General features: G+C 45.0%; 3 protein-coding genes across 12 annotated transcripts in view; 1 reads left to right on the plus strand and 2 right to left on the minus strand.

Annotated features, from left to right (window-relative positions):
* The window catches only part of LOC121280134 (vacuolar protein sorting-associated protein 4A), a 31,875-nt gene extending 27,044 nt beyond the window's left edge, over positions 1-4,831 (plus strand). For all 3 annotated transcript variants that reach the window (XM_041191813.1, XM_041191811.1, XM_041191812.1), the window contains 4 exons: positions 17-98; positions 196-415; positions 3,458-3,598; positions 4,351-4,831. In XM_041191813.1, the coding sequence (XP_041047747.1) occupies positions 17-98; positions 196-415; positions 3,458-3,598; positions 4,351-4,452 (545 nt within the window). In that variant the 3' untranslated portion in view covers positions 4,453-4,831. The remainder of the gene's footprint in view (positions 1-16; positions 99-195; positions 416-3,457; positions 3,599-4,350) is intronic.
* A 2,070-nt stretch (positions 4,832-6,901) lies between these two features.
* pdf (peptide deformylase, mitochondrial) lies at positions 6,902-7,936 on the minus strand. The gene is made up of 2 exons (XM_041191482.1): positions 7,258-7,936; positions 6,902-7,059 (listed from the first exon to the last, which is right to left on the minus strand). Exons 1-2 carry the CDS (start codon positions 7,820-7,822, stop codon positions 6,902-6,904), a joined length of 723 nt encoding a protein of 240 aa, XP_041047416.1. The 5' UTR covers positions 7,823-7,936.
* The window catches only part of zgc:56622 (uncharacterized protein LOC326033 homolog), a 92,179-nt gene continuing 73,898 nt past the window's right edge, over positions 6,925-25,205 (minus strand). For 3 of the 8 annotated variants that reach the window (XM_041191481.1, XM_041191477.1, XM_041191476.1), the window contains 4 exons: positions 24,750-24,837; positions 23,859-23,942; positions 15,407-15,489; positions 14,030-14,954 (listed from right to left, as the gene is read on the minus strand). In XM_041191481.1, coding sequence (XP_041047415.1) covers positions 14,915-14,954; positions 15,407-15,489; positions 23,859-23,942; positions 24,750-24,837 — 295 coding nt within the window. In that variant the 3' untranslated portion in view covers positions 14,030-14,914. Of the gene's footprint in view, positions 7,060-8,473; positions 9,282-14,029; positions 14,955-15,406; positions 15,490-23,858; positions 23,943-24,749; positions 24,838-25,205 lie in introns of those variants that run through there. The other 5 variants (XR_005943523.1, XR_005943524.1, XM_041191480.1 and 2 more) reach the window with 5 other exon arrangements.

Here is a 25,205-nt window from a genome sequence, read left to right on the forward strand (position 1 = left end):
GTTTCTCCAACTTCAGGTGTTGGGAATAGTAGTGATGGGATCTTGGTTCTGGGAGCAACAAACATCCCGTGGGTGCTGGATTCTGCCATTAGGAGGAGGTTAAGTTTCAAATTGTACTATCTCATACAGAAAATTGGGAATAGTTTATTTGATTATGTGAAATCATTTAAAAATTCTCTAATTGTTTGTATTAAGGTTTGAGAAACGGATTTACATCCCATTGCCAGAGGAGCCAGCAAGGGTCCACATGTTTAAATTACACCTGGGCACAACCCCTCACTGCTTGACAGATGCTGACTTCCGGGAGCTTGGCAGGAAAACAGAGGGATATTCTGGTGCAGACATCTGTATAATTGTTCGCGATGCGTTAATGCAACCAGTCCGGAAAGTGCAATCAGCGACCCATTTTAAAAAGGTAAATAGCCAGTGTTTCATTGGAAGTCATAATCTCCCTGTAAGGATAAATATCCCACTGTTGCAGTTACACCCTTGTCCATGCGCCTTAAACATGGTGCTGGTGCTCTGGACTTGATCACAAAGTAACATCTGTTCACCAGTGGTCCCAGTTTTAAGCAGTATCAAAAAACGTGAAGTGATTTAGTTTGAAAGTAACAGAAGGGAAAAGCAATTCACCTCAAATGGTAAGATTTTGAATAGAACTTAAATAGAATCTTGGTGCAGATGAAGGTGACAGTACAAACATATGGCTATAAAAAGACAGAATCCTAGCTTTATATAGTGATGCAGGGAATGCAAAAGTGAGGAGATAATGCTAGCTTGTGCAGAAACATTATTAGGCTCGAGGCGCAGTATTGTGTGCAGTTCTGGGCATCTAATTACATGAAGGATATAAAAACAATGGAAAAGAACCAAGGTAGATTCACTGGGAAGAGACCAAGCATGACTGTGACATATAGAGAGACTTGAGCTGAGAAGACTGAGGGACAGTCTGATTGGGGTCCTTCATGATTGAGTGGTTACCATAAGGTAAGTAGTGAGATTACTTCCTCTGGGTAGTAGGATGATAATGAGAGCGCACAAAATTAAAGCCATCGGAATTGATTTTCATAGGAATTTAGAACTAGAGGAGCTTAGACACGAACATACTAAAACAGAGCCTGTAAATTTTAAAAAGGGATATTAAAGACTACGGATGGTAAGCAGAAGAGTGGGATTAGACTGGGTGGGATATTAATGAGTTTGGGGAGTGGGATTAGACTGGATGGGGTATTAGAAGGTATGGGAGTTAGGGCGAGTGGGATTAGACTAATAGAAAAACTGCTGGAAACATTGGTGTACAAAAGCCAATTTCTCTGCTCGGAGATTAAATAATTGCACTGGGGAGTCAGGTATTGATCTGTTATATTTTTTCCTGTCTGTGGTCTGATTTGAATTTTTGCATTAGACTTTCTTTTTAACTGACATAGGACTTCCAGTCCTCCAGGATTGGCCCAGTGTCTGTAGGAATTGCAGATCAATCTCCAGGACATTGTAGTATGCATTCCTGGAGAAAAATCGAGACATCAAAAAAGATTTTAAAAAATTTTTCTTTGAACATTTCGCTTTACCAGATATAAAAATATTGCAGAGGGGGAAAAGGCTACTTTGCTGACAGTTGCGCATCATCCAATTGGATAATGAGTCTTTTTGCTTTCCAGTTGGCGTAGGAAGGCAGTACATCACAAGGGGGATGTGTTGGCCAACTAATGGCTGGAGTGGGGGGCAGGTCATGTGATGAAACCTCCAGGAATACTTTTACTCACAGTTGGCAACCCTAAACTGACATGATCTCAGACCAGAGTCTAATATCATCACTGGGTCAAAATCTTAGAACTTAGAGACTGATATGGTGGTATTCACAGGACTAGTAATCCTGAGGCTTAAGCTAAAGCTCTGGGGGCAGGGGTTCAAATCCCACCACAGCAGCTAATGGAATTTAAATTCAATTAATAAAATCTAAAATTGAAAGCTAATTTCAGTAATGGTGATCATGAAACTATCGACTGTTGTAAAAACCATCTGGTTCACTAATATCCTTTAAGGAAGAAAATCAGCTGTCCTTACCTGGCCTGGCTTACGTATGACTGCAGATCCACAGCAATGTGGCTGACTCTTAACTGCCCTCAGAAAAAGCCAAGCAAGCCTCTCAGTTCAAAGGCAATTAGGGATGGGCAATAAATGCTGACTTGTCAGTGACACCCACATCCCATGAAAGGAAAGAACCTAACAGCACTTGCTGTGGGAGCACCAACACAAAGCCTGCACCAAATCAGCCTTGTGCTGACAATTCAAATGATTTTAAAAATGTCTTTTTCTCTCCTTTTCCCTGTCTGAAACGGGTTAATTCTCTGGGTGATTGTGTTTGTCTTTTTCTTCATTCTCCTTGGTTACTGTTGTTTATTGAGGTTCCTTGTGGCTACAATCGCTTCCTGTTTCTCTGAGCTTCTTATAAATTGTTGGAGTGAGATGATCAGGCAGCTTTCTCTCACTCCATTTTTTTCGGTATAAGGGTAGATTTGGCTCATATTTGCTGAATTTTAGAAGAATGAGAGATTGAAACCTACTAAATTCTTAAGGGGCTTGACAGAGTAGATGCTGTTTCCCCTGGCTGGAGAGTTGGAACCAGGGGGCGCATGGTCTCAGGATAAGGGGTTGATTGATCATTTAGGACTGAGATAAGAAATTGCTCTTTGGAATTCGCTACCCCACAGAGTTTGGATGCTCAGTCAAGACAGAATTGATAGACCTTCGGGCACTAAGGGAATCAAAGAAAAAGGGGGTAGGGTAGGAAAGTGGGAGTTGATGTATAAGTTCGGCCAGGATATTACTGAATGATTAAACAGGCTCGAGGGGTCATGTGGCCTTACTGCTGCTCCTATTTCTTACGTGCATTTGCCTTTTTCAAATACTTATCACTTACCTTTTGTTAGTCTGTATATTTTGCATTAAAACATTTGAAAACATTCTTCCTCCTCCTCTGTTCTTCTGACAATCGTCAGTCTGTACCTCTCTCTGTTCTGCTTCCCAAACCAGTAGCAACAATCCTTCACTATTTACCCTCAAAACCTTCCATTGTTTTAAGATCCTGAATAGTTTCCCCTTTCAGCCTTCTGTTTTGCTAAAAAAAAAATCAAATTTTTGAGTCTTTGGAACAATAATATTACAGCTTAATAAATCTTCACTCTACTCTCTCATGGCCCAGATATTTTTTCAGAATGTCCAATATGCGGCAGTCCAACTCTGGCCTAATCATTTTTGTTTAAATTTAGTATCGTTTCCGTCCTTCTATATTCTGCACCTCTACACATAGAATACATCAATGTGTTTGTACATAACTGATGAGTTAGCAGGTGGTGCTCAGAGATTCACAAACTGGCTCTTTAGAAATGATTGAGATGCTTTGCTGTCAGTTATATAGGGTGATGTAATGTTAGCTCTTTGATATCTTTCTCCTTAGATTCGAGGTCCATCCAGGACAAATCCAAATGTCATAGTGGATGACCTTTTGACACCGTGTTCCCCTGGAGACCCTGCTGCCATTGAGATGACTTGGGTGGATGTTCCTAGTGATAAGCTGCTGGAGCCTGTAGTTTGCATGGTAACACTGTTTCCTAATGGCTCTTTCATGTATTGGTGTGCTAATGCTGGAATGTAGTAGGTGGGAGTGTGGTTGATCCAAGGAACTTTCCCTGCCTCAGTCAGTTGGACTTTTACAGTTATCTTAGCAGTAAAGCAACGTTTTTATTTATGCTTTGGAAAAACTGACTGCTGTCAAGGCAAAGTAACTCCATTTCAGGCATACATGTTCTGTACCTTGAAATATGTGTCCTCAGAGCCCTAGGTCTGTTGCTGTTCTGTGTGGATTGGAGAATTCTTTTCCTGCTCTGTGGCTCAGCTTGAACAGATTTATGAACAGCAGTTGAAATCCTACATTGGACTGTAACACACAACAATCAAATCCAAAGAAAATCAATTGTTTTTTGCATTTCTGATTTCCTCCCCCTCCTTATTCTGTCTATGCTTTAATGGATGTCTGGTCTCCGCTGTCAAACCTGACTACAGCCAAGGGCAGCCTAAAGCTCCCAATTCATTCACTGCCTTGTGTGACAGCACTGCCAAAGCCTGGTAGCCTATGAGCTGAGGATCGGGGCTTGGCAGGTCTGCGAGCCGGTGGTGAAGACCTAGCTTCCTACTGCACAACTGTCATTCCAACTGCTGTTGTTGGTGTACGAATCATCGACAGATCCGGGTAGGTTTGGAGGGCTCCTGTCACACACACCCCACCCATGTGTTTCCTGTTTTGCTCTCACTCTTGGGCTCTAACCCCTGATTCCTCGTTTCTTCCTGCAGTCTGACATGCTTCGCTCGCAGGCGACCACTCGACCCACTGTCAATGCTGAAGATCTTAACAAGGTGAAAAAATTTACAGAAGACTTTGGGCAGGAAGGCTGAGCCTTCTATTAACCTTCTTAATCTTCCAGTTGATCCGTAGTCCTGAAATCACAAGGAATTATGCAGCCTGAAGCCAAGAGAGAAACTAACTGGAGGTGGAATCACATGAGATCAGGAAAGGAACGAGCCCGTCACATCATTTGCCTATTTTTTAAAAAAAAAGCTGATTTTGTTTTGCTGAAGACTTTGTGCTGTTTATTAGTAACCAGGTTTCAAGCAGAAGTATCCCAGCATGACCTTTGCACTCCTACAGAGCTCAGGAAACAGTCATATGGCCTGACCTCTTCCCCAGTTCTATAAGAATTTCTGAGATTTCATTTTATTTACTGTTTGAGAGCCTTAAAATAAAATATCGATCTCTCGCCGATCCCTGTTCACAGTTAACTTGTCACGGGTCTTTATTCTGGCCAGCATTGTTTTTCATCAGGCAGACTTCTGAAAATAGAATTTTGAGGGCTGGTATTATTAGCCAGCCTGAGGAAAAGAGTATTAAATAGTTAAACTGTTAATTATGATAAAATTATAATGTGTTAAACCTATCCTCAAGATTATGAAAATTTCACATTGAATGTTATAATGGACAAGAGATGTTCTGCAAGAATGTGAGCTTCTGATAATGAGAAGATTTCACTGTTGGAAGGTTAGAGGAGGGAGTGAATCCAGGCCCTGGTTGGTGCTGTGGCTCTAGGCTGGAATACTGTGAAATTGTTAATTTTAAATAATCACTGATTAGGTCTCAATTGGAGTATTTTGTCCATTTCTGAGCACCACTTGAGGAATGATGTCAAAGTGATGGAGGGGGTGAAGAGGTGACTTACTAGAATGGTTCCAGGGATGAGGGAATTCAGTGACTTGGAGAAACTTGTGGCCGTGCCTAAACTCTGGAATTTCTTCCCAATACCCTTCCATCTCTCTTTCCTCCTTTAAGATGCTTGTGAAAATCGCCCTCTGACCAAGCTTTTGATAATCTGTTCTAACATCTCTTCCTATGCCAAATTTTGTTTTATAATGGCTCTGTGAAATGCCTTAGCGCATTTTATGTTAAAGATGCTTTATAAATACAAGCTGTTGTGAGCACATCTTCCATCACATGGTGTGGGATACATTGCCAGATCTAGCAGCCTAAAACAGGGCACGCATGAGGTTGTAGGGCATCAACAGAAGAATTATTATATTACATTTCCTGTTGGTAATACAATGTATGTGTAACCCCTCAGTGCCTAGCAGTTCATATTCAACCCCATTCCTAACTGTTCAATTAACAAGCAGCAGCCTGCAGGTTCAGGAAGAGGGAGTGAAAATAATTAAAGACGAGTTACTTTCGTAGCTGTGTGCAAACTGTGAGAATCCATAATTCAAGATAGGTTATATTTTAAATGTGTGGGTTAATCAAGGGCATCAAAGATAACATTAGAACCATAGAACACTACAGCACAGAAAACAGGCCATTTGGCCCTTCTACTCTGTGCCAAAATATTATTCTGCTAGTCCCATTGACCTGCACCTAGTCCATAACCCTCCAGACCTCTCCCATCATGTATCTAATTTATTCTTAAAACTTGAGTGAACCTGCATTTACCACGTCAGATAGTAGCTCGTTCCACACACTCACCACTGAGTGAAGAAGTTCCCCCTAAACCTTTCCTCTTACACCCTAAAGCCATGTCCTCTCGTGTTTGTTTATCCTAATAAAAATAAATTATGTTTGACAATTCCTTTTAAAGCAGTAACCAATTACATGAAGGAGTGCAGCAGGTGTGGTGAATGTGGAATTCAGGTGTTTGATAAGACTCATCCTCCGCCCTGCCTCACCCCTCAAGGCTGAAATTAGGTGTGTGTTGGAACAAGTTCCCTGGGCATAAGGTACAGTCCCAGCACTCAAACTCCACAGAATAGTCTGTAACCTGCCAAGCAAGAACATTAACCTTGGCTGTGCCTGTGTCCACATCTCAACAAAATAAAGAAGCTGCTAACTTACCCTGGTTGCTCATAGTGAATATTTCAATTGCACCGGAAGACTTTAATGTGTTAATGGGTTTACAAATAAGAACCAAATGCTGCTGATTCTTGAGGCTGTGCTGTTCCACATAGTGTCCAGACATGTTGCATTTTACAATTCTCCGCAGTGCCTGTGCTACTGTTTACTGAACAACAAAAACAGAAAATGCTGGGAAAACTCAGCAGGTCCAGCAGCATCTGCGGAGAAAGACACAGAGTTAACGTTTCAAGTCTGTGACACTCAATGTCCTTAATCTGAAGAGTCATATGGAGTTGAAACGTTAACTATGTTCCTCTCTCCGCTGCGCTGCTGGACCTCGAGTTTTTCCAGCAGCTGCAGCATGGTGCGGTTGTGGGATCTTGCTATGCCGCCAACCTTAGCTTAGGGCTAGAGGTGGCCGAGAGGTCCCTGTGCCCCCCCCCCCCCCCCCCCCGGCGGCTCCCTCCTCCCTCAGTCATTCTCTTCCATCCAGTGCAGGTTCTCGAAGGTTCTGCTGTCCATTTTGTCGATGTAAAGCTGCCCCTTTAAATGGTCCATTTCGTGCTGGAGGATCCGCGCGGTCCAGCCCGAGACCCGCCAGCTCACCGGCTCCCCGACTTCATCCAGACCTGGGGACACAGGAGGGACACGGATTGAACAGGGAGAGGCCGCAGGCGCGGCGCCGTCCCCCGCCCCCCTCCGGCCCCGCCCCGCCCCCCCCACCGCCCTCCGGCCCCGCCCCCCGGCCCCGCCCCTGCCACCCGAGGCTCCGCCTCCCCGCCCCCGGCCTCTCCTCCCTTCCCGCTGCCCCTCGCCCTCCCCCGTACCTGTGATCTCCACCGCGCGGTACCGGGCCACACAGGCGGCGTATCCGGGGACACTCTGACAGGCCTCGGGCCACACGACTGTCCGCGAGTCCAGGACCCGGAGCTGCGGGTTGATGAAGACCCGGAGCGGGACAGCGACCATTTCCCGGGCCTGGCGGGTAGACGGAGCCTCGGCCTGGAGTGTCTGCTCGGTCACCTCCAGCACCAGCACCTGGAGCGGGACCCCGAGCTGCGGGGCGCTCAGACCCACCGCCCCGGCCTGGCGCATGGCCCGCACCAGGGCCGCCACCAGCCGCTGCACCTCAGGGCCTCTCACATCGGCCAGGGGCACGGCCGCCGCCTCGGTTCGCAGCACCGGCTCCCCCACCAGGCAAGGCCGCGGGAAGGGCGGAACCGCCGGGCCGCGGAGCCAGCGCTGCAGCGCCGCCCAGTAACTCCGCTGCTTCTCGCTGTAGGGCCTCCCGGGAACGCTGAGCCCGAGGGCCGAGAACTGAGCTCCGCTGGGCGGCAGCTTAAGGCTCAAACACCGCGAGAGACGCAGGATCGGCCGGGTGAGCGGGAGCATTGCAGGGAAGGGGAGGCCGGGGATCACAGGCCTCACATTAATCCCAGGTCAAACCGCGGGGGGTGGGGTTTAACAAGCAGCAAGATGCAGGCCTAGTCTCAGCACCAACACACACAATAAATCTTAACCATCGCCCCTTGACAGTCAATGGCATCAGCATCACTGAATCCCCCACTATCAACATCCTGGGGGGTGACCATTGACTGGACTGGCCATATAAACACTGTGGCTACAAGAGCACCTCCTGACTCCGCAAAGCCTGTCCACCATCAACAAGGCACAAGTCAGGAGTGTGATATAATACTCTCACTTGTCTGGATGAGTGCAGCTCCCACAACACTCAAGAAGCTTGACACCATTCAGGACAAAGCAGCCCGCCTGTTTGGTACCTCATCTACCACCATTAGCACCGATGCACAGTGGCAGCAGCAACTCACCAAGGAACAGCACCTTCCAAACCCAAAACCTCTTCCACCGAGAAGGACAAGGGCAGCCGATAGATGGGAACACCACCACCTGGAAGTTCCTCTCCAAGTCACTTACCATCCTGACTTGGAAATATATCGCCGTTCCTTCACTATTGCTGAGTCAAAATCCTGGAACTCCCTTCCTAACAGCACAATGGGTGTACCTACACCAGAGGGACCTCAGTGGTTCAAGAGGTGGCTCACCACCATCTTTTCAAGGGCAATTCAGGATGGGCATACCAAAGAATGAGGTGTCAACCTGTTGAAGATGTAACAGGACTATTCCATGCCAAACAGTAGGAGCAGCATGCGATAGGCAGAGCCTGGCAAACCCGCAACCAACAGATCAGATTGAAGTTTTGCAGTCCTGTCCATAGCCTGAGTGATTGCCTTTCAGATTGGAGGTGAATTCACAGTGATGTTTCCCAGGGAAATGGCATTAACGGATAACCCTATCCAAGAGCCAGCCCAGACCAAATGGCCTGAATTGTACTGGATCTTTTTGTGATTTCATAATGGAGAGTGTAGTACAAAGGGGGCATAACCGGGATATCAGAGCTAGGCTTTAAGGACTGAGACTAGCTGAGTTGCTTTTACAGAGAGCTGGCAAAAGACATGACGGGCCAAATGGCTTCCTTGTGTGCACTCTGATTCTATAAACTTAGCAAATAGTGGTAAAAGTGTGGAATCTCTCCCACAACAAACAGTGAATGCTAGCTCAATAATTTGAAATCTGAGTTGGAATTTTGCTGGACAGGGATATAAAAGGATATTGAGCTGGATACTGATCAGATATGATCTCATTAAATGGCAGAATAGGTTCAAGGGGCTGAATGGCCTCTTTCTGTTCTTATATTCCCACTTACTGAAGGACTGGGGTCTGTGATTAAACGAAAGCTGAAACTTTTGAAAATTTATTTTCCAAATTAAATCATCAAATTACAAAAGAGTGATGGTCAACAAAACAGTCCAAAATCCCAAACAACTTCAACCTGTTTTAAAACAATAGGAACAAAAAATTAGAGCAATAGGGAAACCTCACAATCATCTTTACACAAACAAAAGCTTTCAACAAAGGGGCCCCTAAACCCAGAGGACATCACCTACCTATAAAAATCAGGGGAAAAATATCAACACTTGGGGTTTGAGCTAATTAAGAATTCCTAGCATGGATTTGTAAAAGGCAGATCATGCTTGGCTAATTGAATTTTTTGATGAAGTAATAAGTTTGATGAAGGAAATGTGGTTGATGTCATCTGTATGAAGTTTAAGAAAGTGTTGACAAAGTACCACATAAAAGGCTGGTTAACAGTATTGACGTTGATGGAGTAGGAGGGTCAATGTCCAATTGGATAAAAAATTAGCTTAAGGACAGAAAACAGTTGTGGTAAATGCTTGTTTTTCTGCCTGGGGGACAGTAGACAATCAAAGAAATTTAACTGCACAGAAGGCCATTCGGCCCATCATGTCTGCAATGGCTCTCCAAATGACCATTATGACCTAGTGCTACTCTCCTGCCTTTTCCCCGTACCTTTGCACATTATTTAATTAATCATCTAATAATCTCTTGAATGCCTCCACCCCAATTCCAGGCAGTGCATTCCAGACCCAAACCACTCGTGTGAAAAAGTTTTTACTCACATCACATTTGCTTCTTTTGCAAATCACTAAAATCTGTGCCCTCTCGTCCTTGATCCTTTTACAAGCGGGAACAGCTTCTCCCTATCTATTTTGTCCAGTCCCCTCATGATTTTTAACATCTCTATCAAATCTCCTTTTAGCCGCCTTCTCTCCAAGAAGAACAGTCCCAACCTCTTCAATCTTTCCTCATAGCTGAAGTTTCTCATCCCTGGAACCATTCTTGTAAACCTCGTCTGTACTCTCTCCAATGTGTTCACATCCTTCCTATAATATGGCGCCCAGAACTGTACACAATACTGCAGCTGAGGTCTAACAAGTGTCTTATATAAATTCAGGATAACCTCCCTGCTCTTGTACTCTATGCCCCTATTTATAAAGCCCAGGATACTATATGCTTTATTAACTGCTCTCTCCACCTGTCCTGCCACCTTCAATGATCTATGCACACATACACCCAAGTCTTTATGCTCCTGCATCCCCTTCAAAATTTCACCCCTTATCTTACATTGTCTGTCCATGTTCTTCCTACCAAAATGCATCAACTCACACTTCTCCTTATTGAACTTCATCTGCCACCTATCTGCCCACTTGTCTATATCCTCTTGAAGTTCCATGCCATCCTCCTCGCAGGTCACAACACTCCCAAGCTTCGTATCATCCGCAAACTTTGAAATTGTCCCCTGCACACCAAGATCTAGATCATTAATATGTATCAGGAAAAGCAAGGGTCCCAATGCCAACCCCTGGGGAACTCCACTACAAAGCTTCCTCCAGCCCGAGGAAATGACCATTGCTTTCTGCTTCCTATTTTTCAGCCAGTTTTGTATCCACGTTGCTACTGTCCCTTTTATTCCACAAGCAATACCTTTTCTCACAAGTTGGTTGTGTGGCACTGTGTCAAATGCCTTTTCAAAGTCCATGTACACCACATCAAGAGCATTACCCTCATCGACCTTTTCTATTATCTCTTCAAAAAACTCCAGCAAGTTAGATAAACACGATTTCCCCTTTAGAAATCTATGCTGGCTCTTCCTTATCAACCCATTTTTCCATGTGACTACTAATTCTATCCCAAATAATTGTTTCTAGAATCTTGCCCACCACTGAAGTTAAACTGACTGGTCTGTAATTGCTGGACTTATCCTTACAACCTTTTTTGAACAAGGGCGTAAATGTTTGCAATTCTCCAGTCCTCTGATGTCTCCCCTGAGTCTAGGGAAGACTGAAAGATTATGGCCAGTGTTTCTGCAATTTCTACTCTCACTTCCTTCAATATCCTTGGATGCATCTCATCCAGTCTCGGTGCCTTATCAACTTTAAGTGCCAACAGTCTATTCAACACTCCTTATCAACTTTGAACCCATCTAGTGACAGAGTTTCCTCGTCTGTCACCATGGCCTAGGTAGCGTCTACCTCATTGGTAAAGATGGAGGCAAAGTATTCATTTAATGCCTTGGCCCTTTTGTCCATGCGTAAATTCCCTTTTAGGTCGCTAATCAGCCCTATTCCTCCTTTTACCACTCTTTTACTATTTATATGCCGACAGAAGACTTTGGGATTCCCCTTTATGTGGCTGCCGGTCTTTTCTCATAATCCCTCTTCGTTTCTCTGATATGCTTTTTCACCTCCCCTCTGAACCTTCTGTATTCCTCTTGGTTCTCAATTGTATTTTCTCCTTGACACCTGTCATAAGTGCACTTTTTCTTCATTTTAATTTCAATCTCCTTTTTCATCCAGGGAGCTCTGGATTTGTTTGCTTTACCTTTCCCATTTGATGGAATATACCTCGACTGTGACCGAACCGATTCTGTTTTTAAGGTGGCCCATTGTTCAGCTACAGTTTCTCCTGCCAATCTTTCATTCCGGTCTATCCGGCCCAGCTCTGTTCCTGCCTCATGAAGTCTGCTCTTGTCCAGTTAATTGTTCTTACTCTGGATTTCCTATCGTCCTTTTCTATCATCCTAAAACGTACAATACAACGATCACTGTCTCCTAAATGTTCTTCCACTGACACTTGATCTACTTGGCCCACCTCATTTCCAAGAATCAGGTCCAACAGTGCATCTTCTCTTGTTGGATTGGACACATCCTGCTGTAGAAAATTCTCCTGAACACGATCTAGGAACTTTTGCCTCTCTCCACCCTTTACACAGCCACCGGCCCTGTCTACATTCAGGTAATTAAAGTCCCCCAATATAACTACTCTATTATACCTGCAACTCTGTAATTTCTCTGCAGATTTGTTCTTCTACATCCTTCCCCAAGGGTCAGTGCTAGGATCATTGCTTTTTTTGATATATATAAATTACTTGGATCTTGTGATAGAGTAGAATTTCAAAATTTCCCAATGATACCAAAGTTGGAGAAGTGGCAAACAGTGAGGATGATATGAATTATGTGAAACTTGACATAGATAGGCTAACAGAATGGGCAGTCAAGTGGCAAATGGAATTTAATATAAAGAAATGTGAATTGATGCATTTTGGCAACGTATAGGGAGAGGCAATATAGATTTAAGAACAAAGAAAAGTACAGCACAGGAACAGGCCCTTCGGCCCTCCAAGCCTGAGCCGATCATATTGCCCGTCAACTAAAACATTTTGCACTTCCGGGGTCCGTATCCCTCTATTCCCATCCCATTCATGTATTTGTCAAGCTGCCTCTTAAACACCACTATCAAACCTGCTTCCACCACCTCCTCTGGCAGTGAATTCCAGACACTCACTACCCTCTGCATAAAAAACTTGCCCTGCACATCTCCTCTGTAGTTTTCTCCTCTCACCTTAAATCTATGTCCCCTAGTAATTGACTCTTCCACCCTGGGAAAAAGCTTCTGACTATCTACTCTGTCCATGCCACTCATAATTTTGTAAACTTCTATCAAGTTGCCCCTCAATCTTCGTCACTCTAGTGAGAACAATCTGAGTTTCTCCAACCTCTCCTCATAACTAATAACCTCCAGACCAGGCAGCATCCTGGTAAACCTCCTCTGCACCCTCTCCAACACCTCCATATCCTTCTGGTAATGTGGTGACCAGAATTGCATACAATATTCCAAGTGTGGCCTAACCAAGGTTCTATACAGCTGCAGCATGACTTCCCAGCTTTTATACTCAATACCCCTGCCGATGAAGGCAAGCATGCCATATGCCTTCCTGACTACCTGTGGACCTGTACACCTAGATCCCTCTGCCTGTCGATGCACTTAAGGTTTCTGCCATTTACTGTATAATTCCTGCCTGTATTAGACCTTCCAAAATGCATTACCTCGCATTTGTCCGGATTAAACTCCATCTGCCATTTCTCCGCCCAAGTCTCCAACCGATCTATATCCCGTTGTATCCTTTGATAATCCTCTTCACTTTCTGCAACTCCTCCAACCTTAGTGTCGTCTGCAAACTAACTAATTAGCCCAGTTATATTTTCCTCCAAATCATTTATGCATACCACAAACAGCAAAGGTCTCAGCACTGATCCCTGCGGAACTCCACTAGTCACAGGTCTCCATTCAGAAAAGCACCCTTCCACTGCTACCCTCTGTCTTCTATGACCAAGCCAATTCTGTATCCATCTTGCCAGATCACCTCTGATCCTGTGCGACTTTACCTTTTGTACCAGTCTGCCATGAGGGACCTTGTCAAAGGCCTTACTGAAATCCACGTATATAACATCCACTGCCCTTCCATCGTCGATCATCTTTGTCACTTCCTCGAAAAACTTGATCAAGTTAGTAAGACAGGACCTCCCCTTCACAAAACCATGCTGCCTCTCACTAATATGCCCATTTGCTTCCAAATGGTAGTAAATCCTGTCACAAAGAATCTTCTCCAATAATTTCCCTCCCACTGACATAAGGCTCACCGGCCTGTAATTTCCTGGATTATCCCTGCTACCCTTCTTAAACAATGGAACAACATTGGCCATTCTCCAGTCCTCTGGGACCTCACCCGTAGCCAGTGAGAATACAAAGATTCTGTCAAGGCCCCAGCAATCTCCTCTCTTGCCTCCCTCAGTACTCTGGGGTAGATCCCATCTGGCCCTGGGGACTTATCCACCTTAATATTCTTCAAGACCCCTAACACCTCTTTTTTGATCTCAGCATGATCCAGGCTATCTACACACTCTTCCCTAGACAAATCAACCGCTACGTCCTCTTTGGTGAATACTGATGAGAAGTATTCATTTAGTATCTCTCCCACTTCTTCTTAACGGCACAGTCTAAAGCGTGTGCGGGGACAGACGGATCTGGGGGTGCGTGTGCATAGATCTTTGAAGGTGGCAGGACACATTGAGAGTGTGGCTGCGAAGAATATGGCATCTTGGGCTTCATAACTCGAGGTATTGACTACAGAAGAAGGGAAATTGTGCTGAACCGTTATAAAGCACTGCTTAGGCCCCAACTAGAGTGTTGCATCCAGTTCTAATGACCATACTTTAGGAAGGATTTGAGGGTCCTTGAGAGGGTGCAGAAGAGATTTACAAGAATGGTTTCAAGGAAGGGGAATTTTAGTTACCAGGTTAGGTTGGCAAAGCTGGGGTTGTTCTCCTTGGAACAAAGGAGTTTCAGAGAGATTTGATAGAAGAGTACAAGATTATGACAGGTTTGGATAAGGTAGACAATTAACTGATAGTACTAGGACTTAAGAGGACATAGATTTAAAGATTTTAGGCAAGAGATACAGGATAATGTAAGAAAGAACGTTTTTACACACTGAGTGGTAAATGACCTGGAACTCTGCCCAAGAGAGCGGTGGAAGCCAAAACAATGATTTCAAAAGAAAACTGGATGGGCACTCGAAAGAAATAAACCTGCAGGGCTACAGGGATCGAGCGAGCGAGTGGGACTGGCTGGATTGCTCCACAGACAGCTAGTCTGGACTTGGGCCAAATGGTGTCCTTCTGTGCCATAACTTACTATGACTTTATGAAAAAGACAGTATCTGTGGGAGCTTGGGTCTGCATAGGGTGCTTCCAGTTGGGCCGATCAGGAATCATTAAATGGGTAAAACTGATGATCCTGTAACCTGGAGAAAGCAAATAAAACATCAGATTAAGTCTCCTCATTTGCCAGAATTTATTTTTATTTTAAGAATAGGAAAGTAAATCTTTAACTTTGTGTCAGCAGAAATCCATCCAAACCCAGAGGCATCCAGTCTCTTCCCACGCTCATGCTCATTCTTCATGCCCTTTAATATCCTACCTGGTCTAAGTCCACTATCTTACTCACTTCTGTACCCTTCCTTTTCTCACCCAATTGAATTCCATTCTCCTGGTTACTCCGCAAAACCTTTAATATCTCACCCAATCTAATCCCACTTTCTCCCTCATTCCCCATATCATTTAATGTCCACTTAGTCAAGTCTCAGTCTCCTGCTTACTCTCCTTACCCTTTAAAATCCCATCCAGTCTAATCCCACTCTCAGTCGCCAATCTACCCCACTCGCGAAGAAGGTAAAACCATATTCAACCAACTTACATAGTTAACTGACAAACTCTCCAGTTCTTGTTTATTGTGAGCAGTGACTGAAGGTCCTCGTCCATCAGCTCAAAGTCAAAAATCTGCATCAAAGACAAGTCAATGTCAAGATGGAATTTCACAGATCCTGAGCCAGGAGAACCATTAACCCTAGCAGATACCCTGCCTCTTCGTTGGCTGACAGCTGCGGCCAATGACTTTCACCCTCTCCTGAAGGCAGGGCTTTATACCAAGACCCCAAAGAATGAATGAATTTATATAGCACCTTTCACAACCACAGGACATCCGAAAGCCTTTATAGCCAATTTTGCCAGGGTCAGTTTGCTCCTGGTCTTACAGCCTTGGTCCAAACACAGACAGAAGAACTGAATTCAAGAGGTGAGGTGAGAGTGACTGCCCTTGGCATGAAGGCAGCATTTGACCGAGTGCAGCATCAAGGAGCCCTAGCAAAACTGGAATCAATGGAATTGGGAAAAATTCTCCATTGGTTGGAGCCATACCCAGCACAAAGGAAGATGGTTGTGGTTGTTGGACACCAAACATCTCATCCCCTGTACATCACTGCACGAGTTCCTCAAGATAGTGTCCTCGGCCCAACAATCTTCAGCTGCTTCATCAATGGCCTGCCCTGCATCATAAGGTCAGATCTAGGAACGTCTACTAATGATTGCACAATGCTCAGCACCATTCACAACTCAGATACTGAAGCAGTCCATGTCCAAATGCAGCAAGATCTGAACAACATTCAGGCCACACAAGTGCCAGGCAATGACCATCTCCAACAAGAGAGAATCTAACCATCTCCCCATGACATCCAATGGCATTACCATCACTGAATCCCCCACTATCTACATCCTGGAGGTTACCATTGACCAGAAGCTGAACTGGACTAGCCATATAAATACTGTGGCTATAAGAACAGGTCAGAGACTGGGAATTCTGCACAGATTAACTCACCTCTTGCCTTCCCAAAGACTGCTCATCTGCAAGGCACAAGTCAGGAGTGTCATGCATAGGGTGTCTGGAATTCACTGTCCAAGCTGGTGGTAGAGGTAGAAACTCTAAACTCTTTTAAAAAGTACCTGGATCTTCAACTTAAGCGATGTAAGCTGCAGGGCTATGGACCAGGTGCAGTAAGGTGGGATTAGAAAGGGCACCTGGGTGTCCTTGGTCTGGCATAGACAAGATGGTCTGCATGGCCTCCTTCTGTGCTGTAACTTTTCTATGGTTTCTATGGTCTCCACTTGCCTGGTTGAGTGCAGCTCCATTCCACTCAAGAAACATAACACCATCCAATACAAATATTCACTCTCTCCACCACCATCACTGTCTACCATCTAAAAGATGCAATACAGCAATTCGCCAAGGCTCCTTCTGCAGCACCCTTCAAACCTGTGACCTCTACCACCTTTTTACTAATTCATGGGATGTGGGAGTCGTTGGCTGGGCCAGCATTTATTGCCCATCCCTAATTGCTCGAGAAGGTAGTGGTGAGCTGCCTTCTTGAACGGCTGCAGTCCATGTGGTATAGGTACACTCACAATGCTGTTAGGGAAGGTGTTCCAGGATTTTGACCCAGCAATAGTGAAGGAATGGCAATATATTTCCAGTCAGGATGGTGAGTGGCTTGGAAGGGAACTTCCAAGTGGTGGTGTTCCCATGTATCTGTTGCCCTTGTCCTTCTAGATGGTAGCGGTCGTAGGTTTGGAGGGTGCTAAGTATGCTTGGTGAGTTTTTAAAATTCATCTATGGGACATGGGAGCTGCTGGCCAGGCCAGCGTTCATTGTCCATCCCTAATTAGCCTTGAGAAGGTGGTGGTGAGCTACCTTGAACCACTGCAATCCCTGCAGTTCATCTTGTAGATGGTATACACTGCTGCCACTATGCATCGGTGGTGGAGGGAGTGCCAATCAAGTGGGCTGCTTTGTCCTGGATGGTGTCAAGCTTCTTGAGTGCTGTGGGAGCTGCACTCATCCAGGCAAGTGGGGAGTATTCCATCACACTCCTGACTTGTGCCTTGTAGATGGTGGGCAGGCTTTGAGGAGTCAGGAGGTGAGTGACTCGTCGCACGATTCCTAGCCTCTCAGTGGCTCTTGTAGCCACAGTATTTATATGGCCACTCCAGTTCAGTTTCTGGCCAATGGAAACCCCCAGGATGTTGATAGTTGGGGAGGGATTCAGAGATGATAATGCCATTGAATGTCAAGGGGTGATGGTTAGATCCTCTTGTGCAACACGAGTGCCAGGCAATGACCATCTTCAACAAGAATGTTACATATCACTTGTCAGCCCAAGTCTGGATATTGTTCAGGTCTTGCTGCATTTGGACATTGACTGCTTCAGTATCTGAGGAGCTGCGAATGGTGCTAAACATTGTGTAATCATCAGCGAACATCCCCACTCCTGACCTTATGATGGAAGGAAGGTCATTGATGAAGCAGCTGAAGATGGTTGTGCCTAGGACACTATCCTGAGGAACTCCTGCAGTAATGTCCTGGAACTAAGATGATTGACCTTCAACAACCACAACCATCTTCCTTTGTGCTAGGTATGACTCCAACCAGTGGAGAGTTTACCCCCTGATTCCCATTGACTCTATTTTTGCTAGGGCTCCTTGATGCTATTCTTGGTCAAATTCTGCCTTGATGTCAAGGGCAGTCACACTCACTTCAATTCTAGAGCTCAGGAGACAAGGCCATCTTATACAAGGGAACACCTCCACCTGCAAGTTCCCCTCCAAGCCACATACTAACCTGACTTGGAAATATATAGCTGTCCCTTCACTGTCACTAGGTCAAAATCCTGGAACTCCCTCCCTAACAGCACTGTGGGTGTACCTACACCATATGGACTGCAGCAGTTCAAGATGGCAGCTCACCACCACCTTCTCAAAGGAATTAGGGATGGACGTTTTATATCCACCTGAGAGCATCCAGGGCCACGGTTTAATGTCTCATCCGAAAGACAGGCTGGGGGTTGGTGACGGAAGATGTCAGAGTTTGACCTGTCTCATCCAGCCCACTATTACCTGGGATGCTGAAGCTGACTGGAGTTTGCTAAAATCGAACATGGTTCTTTCTTGTCAATGGCCAAAGCTGCTCATTCCCCAGTCACTGAGGTGACAGTTGGCCTTCTTTTAAAGATAGAATCTCTGGGCATGAGTTGGCTAATTTGGTGCAATTTACGTGCAACATGGTCCCTTTTGCCCTGGAGATATGATATCTCTCGTGATTAATATCACACCTTTAGGTGTGCTACACTCTGTGTGTTGATGCAAGACTACAACTTTGTGAAAGGGAAATTGTGTCTGACAAATTTATTGGAGTTAGAACCATAGAAAAGTTACAACAGAGAAGGAGGCCATTTGGCCCATCTTGTCCATGCCAGTCTGAGGACACCCAGGTGCCCTTTCTAATCCCACTTTCCTGCACCTGGCCCATAGCCCTGCAGCTTACAGCACTTAAGGTGCAGATCCAGGTACTTTTTAAAAGAGTTTAGAGTTTCTGCCTCTACCACCAACTTGGGCAACAAATTCCAGACACCCACTGCCCTCTGTGTAAAGAAGTTCTTCCTCATGTCCCCCCTACACCTTCTGCCACTTATCTTGAATCAACGTCCCTTGGTTCTAGAATTCTCCACCAAGGGAAACAATCTTATCCTGTCCACTCTATCTATTCCCCTCATAATTTTGTACGCCTCAATCAAGTCACCTCTCAGCCTTCTTTATCTAAGGTAAATAACCCCAACCTATCCAATCTCTCTTTGAGGATTTAACAAGCAGATTGGATAAAGGGAACCAGTAGATGTAGTGAATTTGGATTTCTGAAAAGTATTCGATAAGATGCCACATAAAAGGTCACACAAGCTAAGAGCTCGTGGTGTGGGGGTGATATATTAGCATGGATAGAGGATTGGCTAACCAACAGGAAACAGAGAGTCGGGAGAAATGAATCATTTTCAGGATAGCAAACTGTAACTAGTAGACTGCCACAGGGGTCAGTGCTGGAGCCTCAGCTATTAACGATCTATATTAATGACTTGGATGAAAGGACTGACTGTGTGGTGGCCAAATGTGCTGATGATACAAAGATAGTTAGGAAAGCAAGTACACAAAGAGTCTGCAAAGGATAATAGATAGGTTAAGTGAGTGGGCAAAATCTGGCAGATGAAGTATAATGTGGGAAAATGTAATGTTGCCCAATTTGGCAGGAAGAATAGAAAAGCAGACTATTATTTAACTGGAGAGAGACTGCAGAATGCCACAGTACAGAGGGACCTGGTGTCTTTCTACATGAATCACAAACATCGGCATGCAGGTACAGCAAATAATCACAGAATCACACAGTGCAGAAGAGGCCCTTCAGCCCATCGAGTCTGCACCAACACATGAGAAACACCTGACCTACCTACCTAATCCCATTTACCAGCACTTGGCCCATAGCCTTGAATGTTATGACGTGCCAAGTGCTCATCCAGGTACTTTTTAAAGGATGTGAGGCAATCTGCCTCCACCACCCTCCCAGGCAGTGCATTCCAGACCGTCACCACCCTCTGGGTAAAAAGGTTTTTCCTCACATCCCCCCTAAACCTCCTGCCCCTCACCTTGAACTTATGCCCCCTTGTAACTGACCCTTCAACTAAGGGGAGCAGCTGCTCCCTATCCATGCCCCTCATAATCTTGTACACCTCGATCAGGTCGCCCCTCAGTCTTCTCTGCTCCAACTAAAACAACCCAAGTCTATTAAGGCAGTTGTGGTGGTGTAGTGGTAATGACACTAGATTAATAATCTAGAATTTACGTTAATACTCTGGGGGTACAGGTTCAAATCCTACCATGGCAGCTAGTGCAATTCATTCTAAGTCTGGCTGGTAAAAGTAGGAAAATCCCAAGATATTCTATAAGTATATCAATGGGAAGAGGATAACTAGGGAAAGAGTAGGGCCCATAAGGGACCATGGGGGTAATCTATTGGTGGGGCCAGAGGACATCGCTTGAGTTTTGAATGAATAATTCACATCCGTCTTCACTCAAGAGAATGAGAATGAAGGTATCGAACTCGGGGAGAGAGACTGTGAGGTTCTTAAGCAAATTGATATAGGGAGTGAAAAGGTATTGGCAGGCTTAAAAGTGGACAAATCTCCAGGTCCGGATGATGTGTATCCCAGACTGCTGAGGGAGGCAAGGGAGGAGAGCGCAGGGGCTCTGACCCAAATTTTTAATTCCTCCCTGGCTACGGGGGAGGTGCCAGAGGACTGGAGAACAGATAATGTGGTTCCGCTATTTAAGAAGGGCTGTAGAGATAAGCCAGGGAACTACAGGCCAGTGAGTCTCACGTCAGTGGTAGGGAAACTATTGGAGAAAATTCTGAAGGAGAGAATCGATCTCCACTTGGAGAGGCAAGGTTTGATCAGGGATAGTCAGCATGGCTTTGTCAGAGGAAGGTCGTGCCTAACAAATTTGATTGAATTTTTTGAGGTGACCAGGTGTGTAGATGAGGGTAGTGCAGTTGATGTAGTTTATATGGATTTCAGCAAAGCCTTTGACAAGGTCCCACATGGGAGGCTTATAAAGAAGGCAAATGCACATGGGATACAGGGTAATTTGATAAGGTGGATTCAAAATTGGCTTAGTTGTAGGAGGCAGAGGGTGATGACAGAAGGATGCTTTAGTGACTAGAAGCCAGTGTCCAGTGGCATACCACAGGGATCTGTGCTTGGTCCCCTATTATTTGTCATTTATATAAACAACATAGATGACTATGTGGGGGGTAGGATTAGTAAGTTTGTGGATGATACAAAGATTGGCCGGGTGGTTAACAATGAGGTTGAGTGTCTTGGACTACAGGAAGATATAGGCGGGATGGTCAAATGGGCAGATAAGTGGCAGATGGAATTTAACCCTGAAACGTGTGAGGTGATACACTTTGGAAGGTGTAATTTGACTCAATGAGTGGCATGACACTAGGAAGTTCTGAGGAACAAAGGGACCTTGGCGTGTGTGTCCATGGATCTCTGAAGGCAGAGAGGCATGTTAGTGGGGTGGTGAAAAAGGCATATGGGACACTTGCCTTTATCAGTCGAGGCATAGATTACAAAAGTAGGGAGGTCATGTTGGAGTTGTATAGAATCTTGGTGAGGCCGCAGCTGGAGTACTGTGTGCAGTTCTGGTCGCCACATTATAGGAAGGATGTGATTGCACTGGAGGGGGTGCAGAGGAGATTCACCAGGATGTTGCCTGGGATGAAACATTTAAGTAATTAATTAGGAAGGCAAGCGGAATGTTGGCCTTTGTTGCCAAGTGGATGGAGTACAAAAGTAGAGAAGTCTTGCTACAACTTTACTGGGCATTGGTGAGACTGCATCTGGAGTACTGTGTACAGTTTTGGTTACTTTGTTTAAGGAGGGATATACTTGCATTGTAAGCTGTTCAGAGAAGGTTCACTGGACAGATTCCTTTTTTAAAATTTATTTACGGGATGTGGGCATTTCTGGCTGGGCCAACATTTATTCTCCATCCCTAGTTGTCCTTGAGAAGGTAGTGGTGAGCTGCCTTCTTGAACCGCTGCAGTCCATGGGCTGTAGGTACACCCTCAGTGCTGTCAGGAAGAGAGTTCCAGGATTTTGACCTAGTGGCAGTGAAGGAATGGTGATATATTTCCAAGTCAGGATGGTGAGTGACTTAGAGGGGAACTTCCAAGTGGTGGTGTTCCCATCTATCTGCTGCCCTTGTCCTTCCAGATGGTAGTGGTCATGGGTTTGGAAGGTGCTGTCCAATGAGCCTTGGTGAGTTTCTGCAGTGCATCTTGTAGATGGTACACACTGCTGCTACTGTGCGTCAGTGGTGGAGGGAGTGAATGTTTGTGGATGTGGTGCCAATCAAGCGGACTGCTTTGTCCTGGATGGTGTCAAGCTTCTTGAGTGTTGTTGGAGCTGCACTCATCCAGGCAAGTGGAGTGTATTCCATCACATTCCTGAGTTGGGATGTGGGGTTTGTCTTATAAGGAAAGATTGAGTAGGTTGGGCCTATGCTCTGTGGAGTTTAGAAGAATGAGATGTAATCTTATTGAAACAAGATTCCGAAGGGGCTTGACAGGGTAGCTGAGAGCATGCTTTCCTTCCTAGGGGAACCTACAAATAGGGGACACAATTCCAAAATAAGTGGTTTCCCATTTAAGCTAGAGATGAGGAGAAATTTTTCTATCAAAGGGTCTTTAGTCTAGTCTTCCCCAGAGAGCCATGGAGGCCTGGTCATTGACAATATTCAGGGCTGAGTTATATAGATTTTTGACCAAGGATTATGGAGAATAGGCGGGAAAGTAGAATTAAGGGGCAGGATTTGCATCGCATCGGGCAGATGGGCCCGGGAGCAGCCATGAAACTGACTGGCACCCGTGATCGAGCCCAACCGCAAATGCACGCTGGCTGGCCAATTAACGGCGAGCCAGCATGAATCGCACGCTGCAGCACTGCCGGGGTGGGGGTGGGAGGAGGGCGAGCGCGCAAGTTTGTGCATGCGCGTGGGTGCATGCACTGAAAGCTCCCTGAAGGCACAGAGCTGCTTGAGGGAGCTGATTATTTATAACATTACAAATAAAGATTTAAAAAATAAGGTAAACATGTCCCCTCATGTGACTTTGGCACAAGAGCGGGGACATGTTATAAATGAGACTTAAATATTTTCATTTTATTTCTAATTCCTGTTGGAAACCTCATCCTGCCCGTGGATGAGGTTTCATAAAAAATCCAAAGGCTGCTCGGAAGCTTGGACGGGCAGTGAAATATTACATTTAATTATTACATTAATGATCTTAATAGATAGTTAATTGTTGGTGGGCGTGCTGCCAACTCCCGCCATGCCCACCAACCAAAATATCGCGCGAGTGTGCAATAATGTCAGGATGCCCACCCAATGTCATCGCGGGTCATTTTATCCTTAAGCATGTCAGGTGCACGCTCGCATGCCAAACAAAAGGTTCTGGCCAAGGCCACAATCACATCAGCCATGATCTTATTGAATGGTAGAGCAGGCTTGAGTTGCCGAATGGCCTACTCCTCCTATTTCCTATGTTCTGTGCTGAGGTACTAAGCGTACAGAAAAAGGAAACATTTTCTGAATCACAAGAGTGTAGAATCGGAAAAGCGTTGCCTCTTTGCTACCTGTGTCATCAATCAGTCCCTTAGTCCAGGCTTCCCTTCCCCAGCAGACCAACTCCTTCTTCCCCCAAGGTCCTAATTCCCCGGAGACAACCTCCCTACCCAGTAACCTCACTTCCCGAGCACCCCCACTCCCATTCTTACGCATAAAACATAATTGAGCACATGTACACGGAAAAGATCAAACCCCAAAAAGGTGATTAAACATTTTACTGTCATCACTCGTGGATTAAAGCATTTTTCACTATTCCCATCCTCTGATTGGGTGACCAGCTGGGCAGTCAACAAGAAATTTACCTCAGCATTCTCCTGGATCCTTGCAGGCGTTACACTCTTTGGAATAGTTGCTATGTTTCTCTGGACATGAAAACGCAACAAGACCTAAGTGTGACAAAGGACAATTAGTTCCAAGGGAGAGATGTATGATGGATGCAGAGGGCAGCTGTGTGAGAGAATCAGTCCTGGGACTGGATTTGAATCCTGCTCAGATACAGGATGCAGCCTCTCTCTTCCTGGAGCACTGTATAGAAAAATGGAGCAAAATAAAGCAAGTTTGGCTAACAGCTACAATGACTGAAAAACTTAATGAAGATAAAAACAGGTGAACAGGTACAAGTTAATGTGGAGAAGTGCCAGGTAATAGATTTTGGGAGAGAAAAGAATGAGAGTGAACACCCATTGGGAATGCACTGAAGAATATAATGAAGAGTGAGACCCCTGGAACAAATACAGACGCCCTGAAGATGGGAGTGCAGATGGATAAAGTCATGGAAAGACGAAGGCAATTTAGTTTTTGCAAAGAGGGGCAGAGAATACAAAAATAAATAAGTAATGATGTTGAAGTCACTGTTAGAGATTGTCTCTCTCATTCTTGAAAGAGCATCAAAACCACAGTGAGGAATGGCTGAGGAGAAATTTATTTTCAGAAAGGGATGTTGTAGCATGGAATACCTTACTCCCAAGGGATTGATTTAGGCAGGAATTTTACTTAGAAAAATGGGATAACTATTTGAAACAGAGTAAATACAAGGCTATGAAGAGAGCGGGTCACTGGGATTGATACAGGGCAATGGGATGAGTGCAGCAGTGAGATTAGTTTGGGACTGATAGACAATTAGACACTGCATCTTGTTTCTTAACCTGGATTTGTGAATAAGCTTTTTAATAAAAATACCACATCCATCGCACCTGAGCTGAGCTCTTCCTGTGATTCTTCGCTATTACTTCTACCACTGGATCTTTGAGAAGGTCCTTTGGATCAGCAGAATCGTTCAATCTGTAAGAGGAAATTTTTCATATATTTGTTGTTCTACCAATAATCTGAACCTTTGTCTCATGTAGAATTTTTAAAAATCCTGACTGCAAACATAGGACTAGAACATAAAAAAGCAGGAGGTGGTTGTTTGGTCCTCCGAGTGTCCTTCAGCATTCAATATGTTCATAGCTGATCCTCTATATCAAGATGCTACTTGTGCTACAGATACCATGGTGCCCAGGGGCTGTCAACTGAGGCTCTACCAGACTGTTTCCAACTTCATTGTTCTATTTGACCCCAACATGAGCTATGACCACATATCATATACATATAAAAGATGCACTGCAGCAACTTATCCAGCCTTTTTCAACAGCGCCTTCTGAACCTGT

This window comes from Carcharodon carcharias, chromosome 7 (assembly GCF_017639515.1).
Source record: "Carcharodon carcharias isolate sCarCar2 chromosome 7, sCarCar2.pri, whole genome shotgun sequence".
Lineage (NCBI taxonomy): Eukaryota > Metazoa > Chordata > Chondrichthyes > Lamniformes > Lamnidae > Carcharodon > Carcharodon carcharias.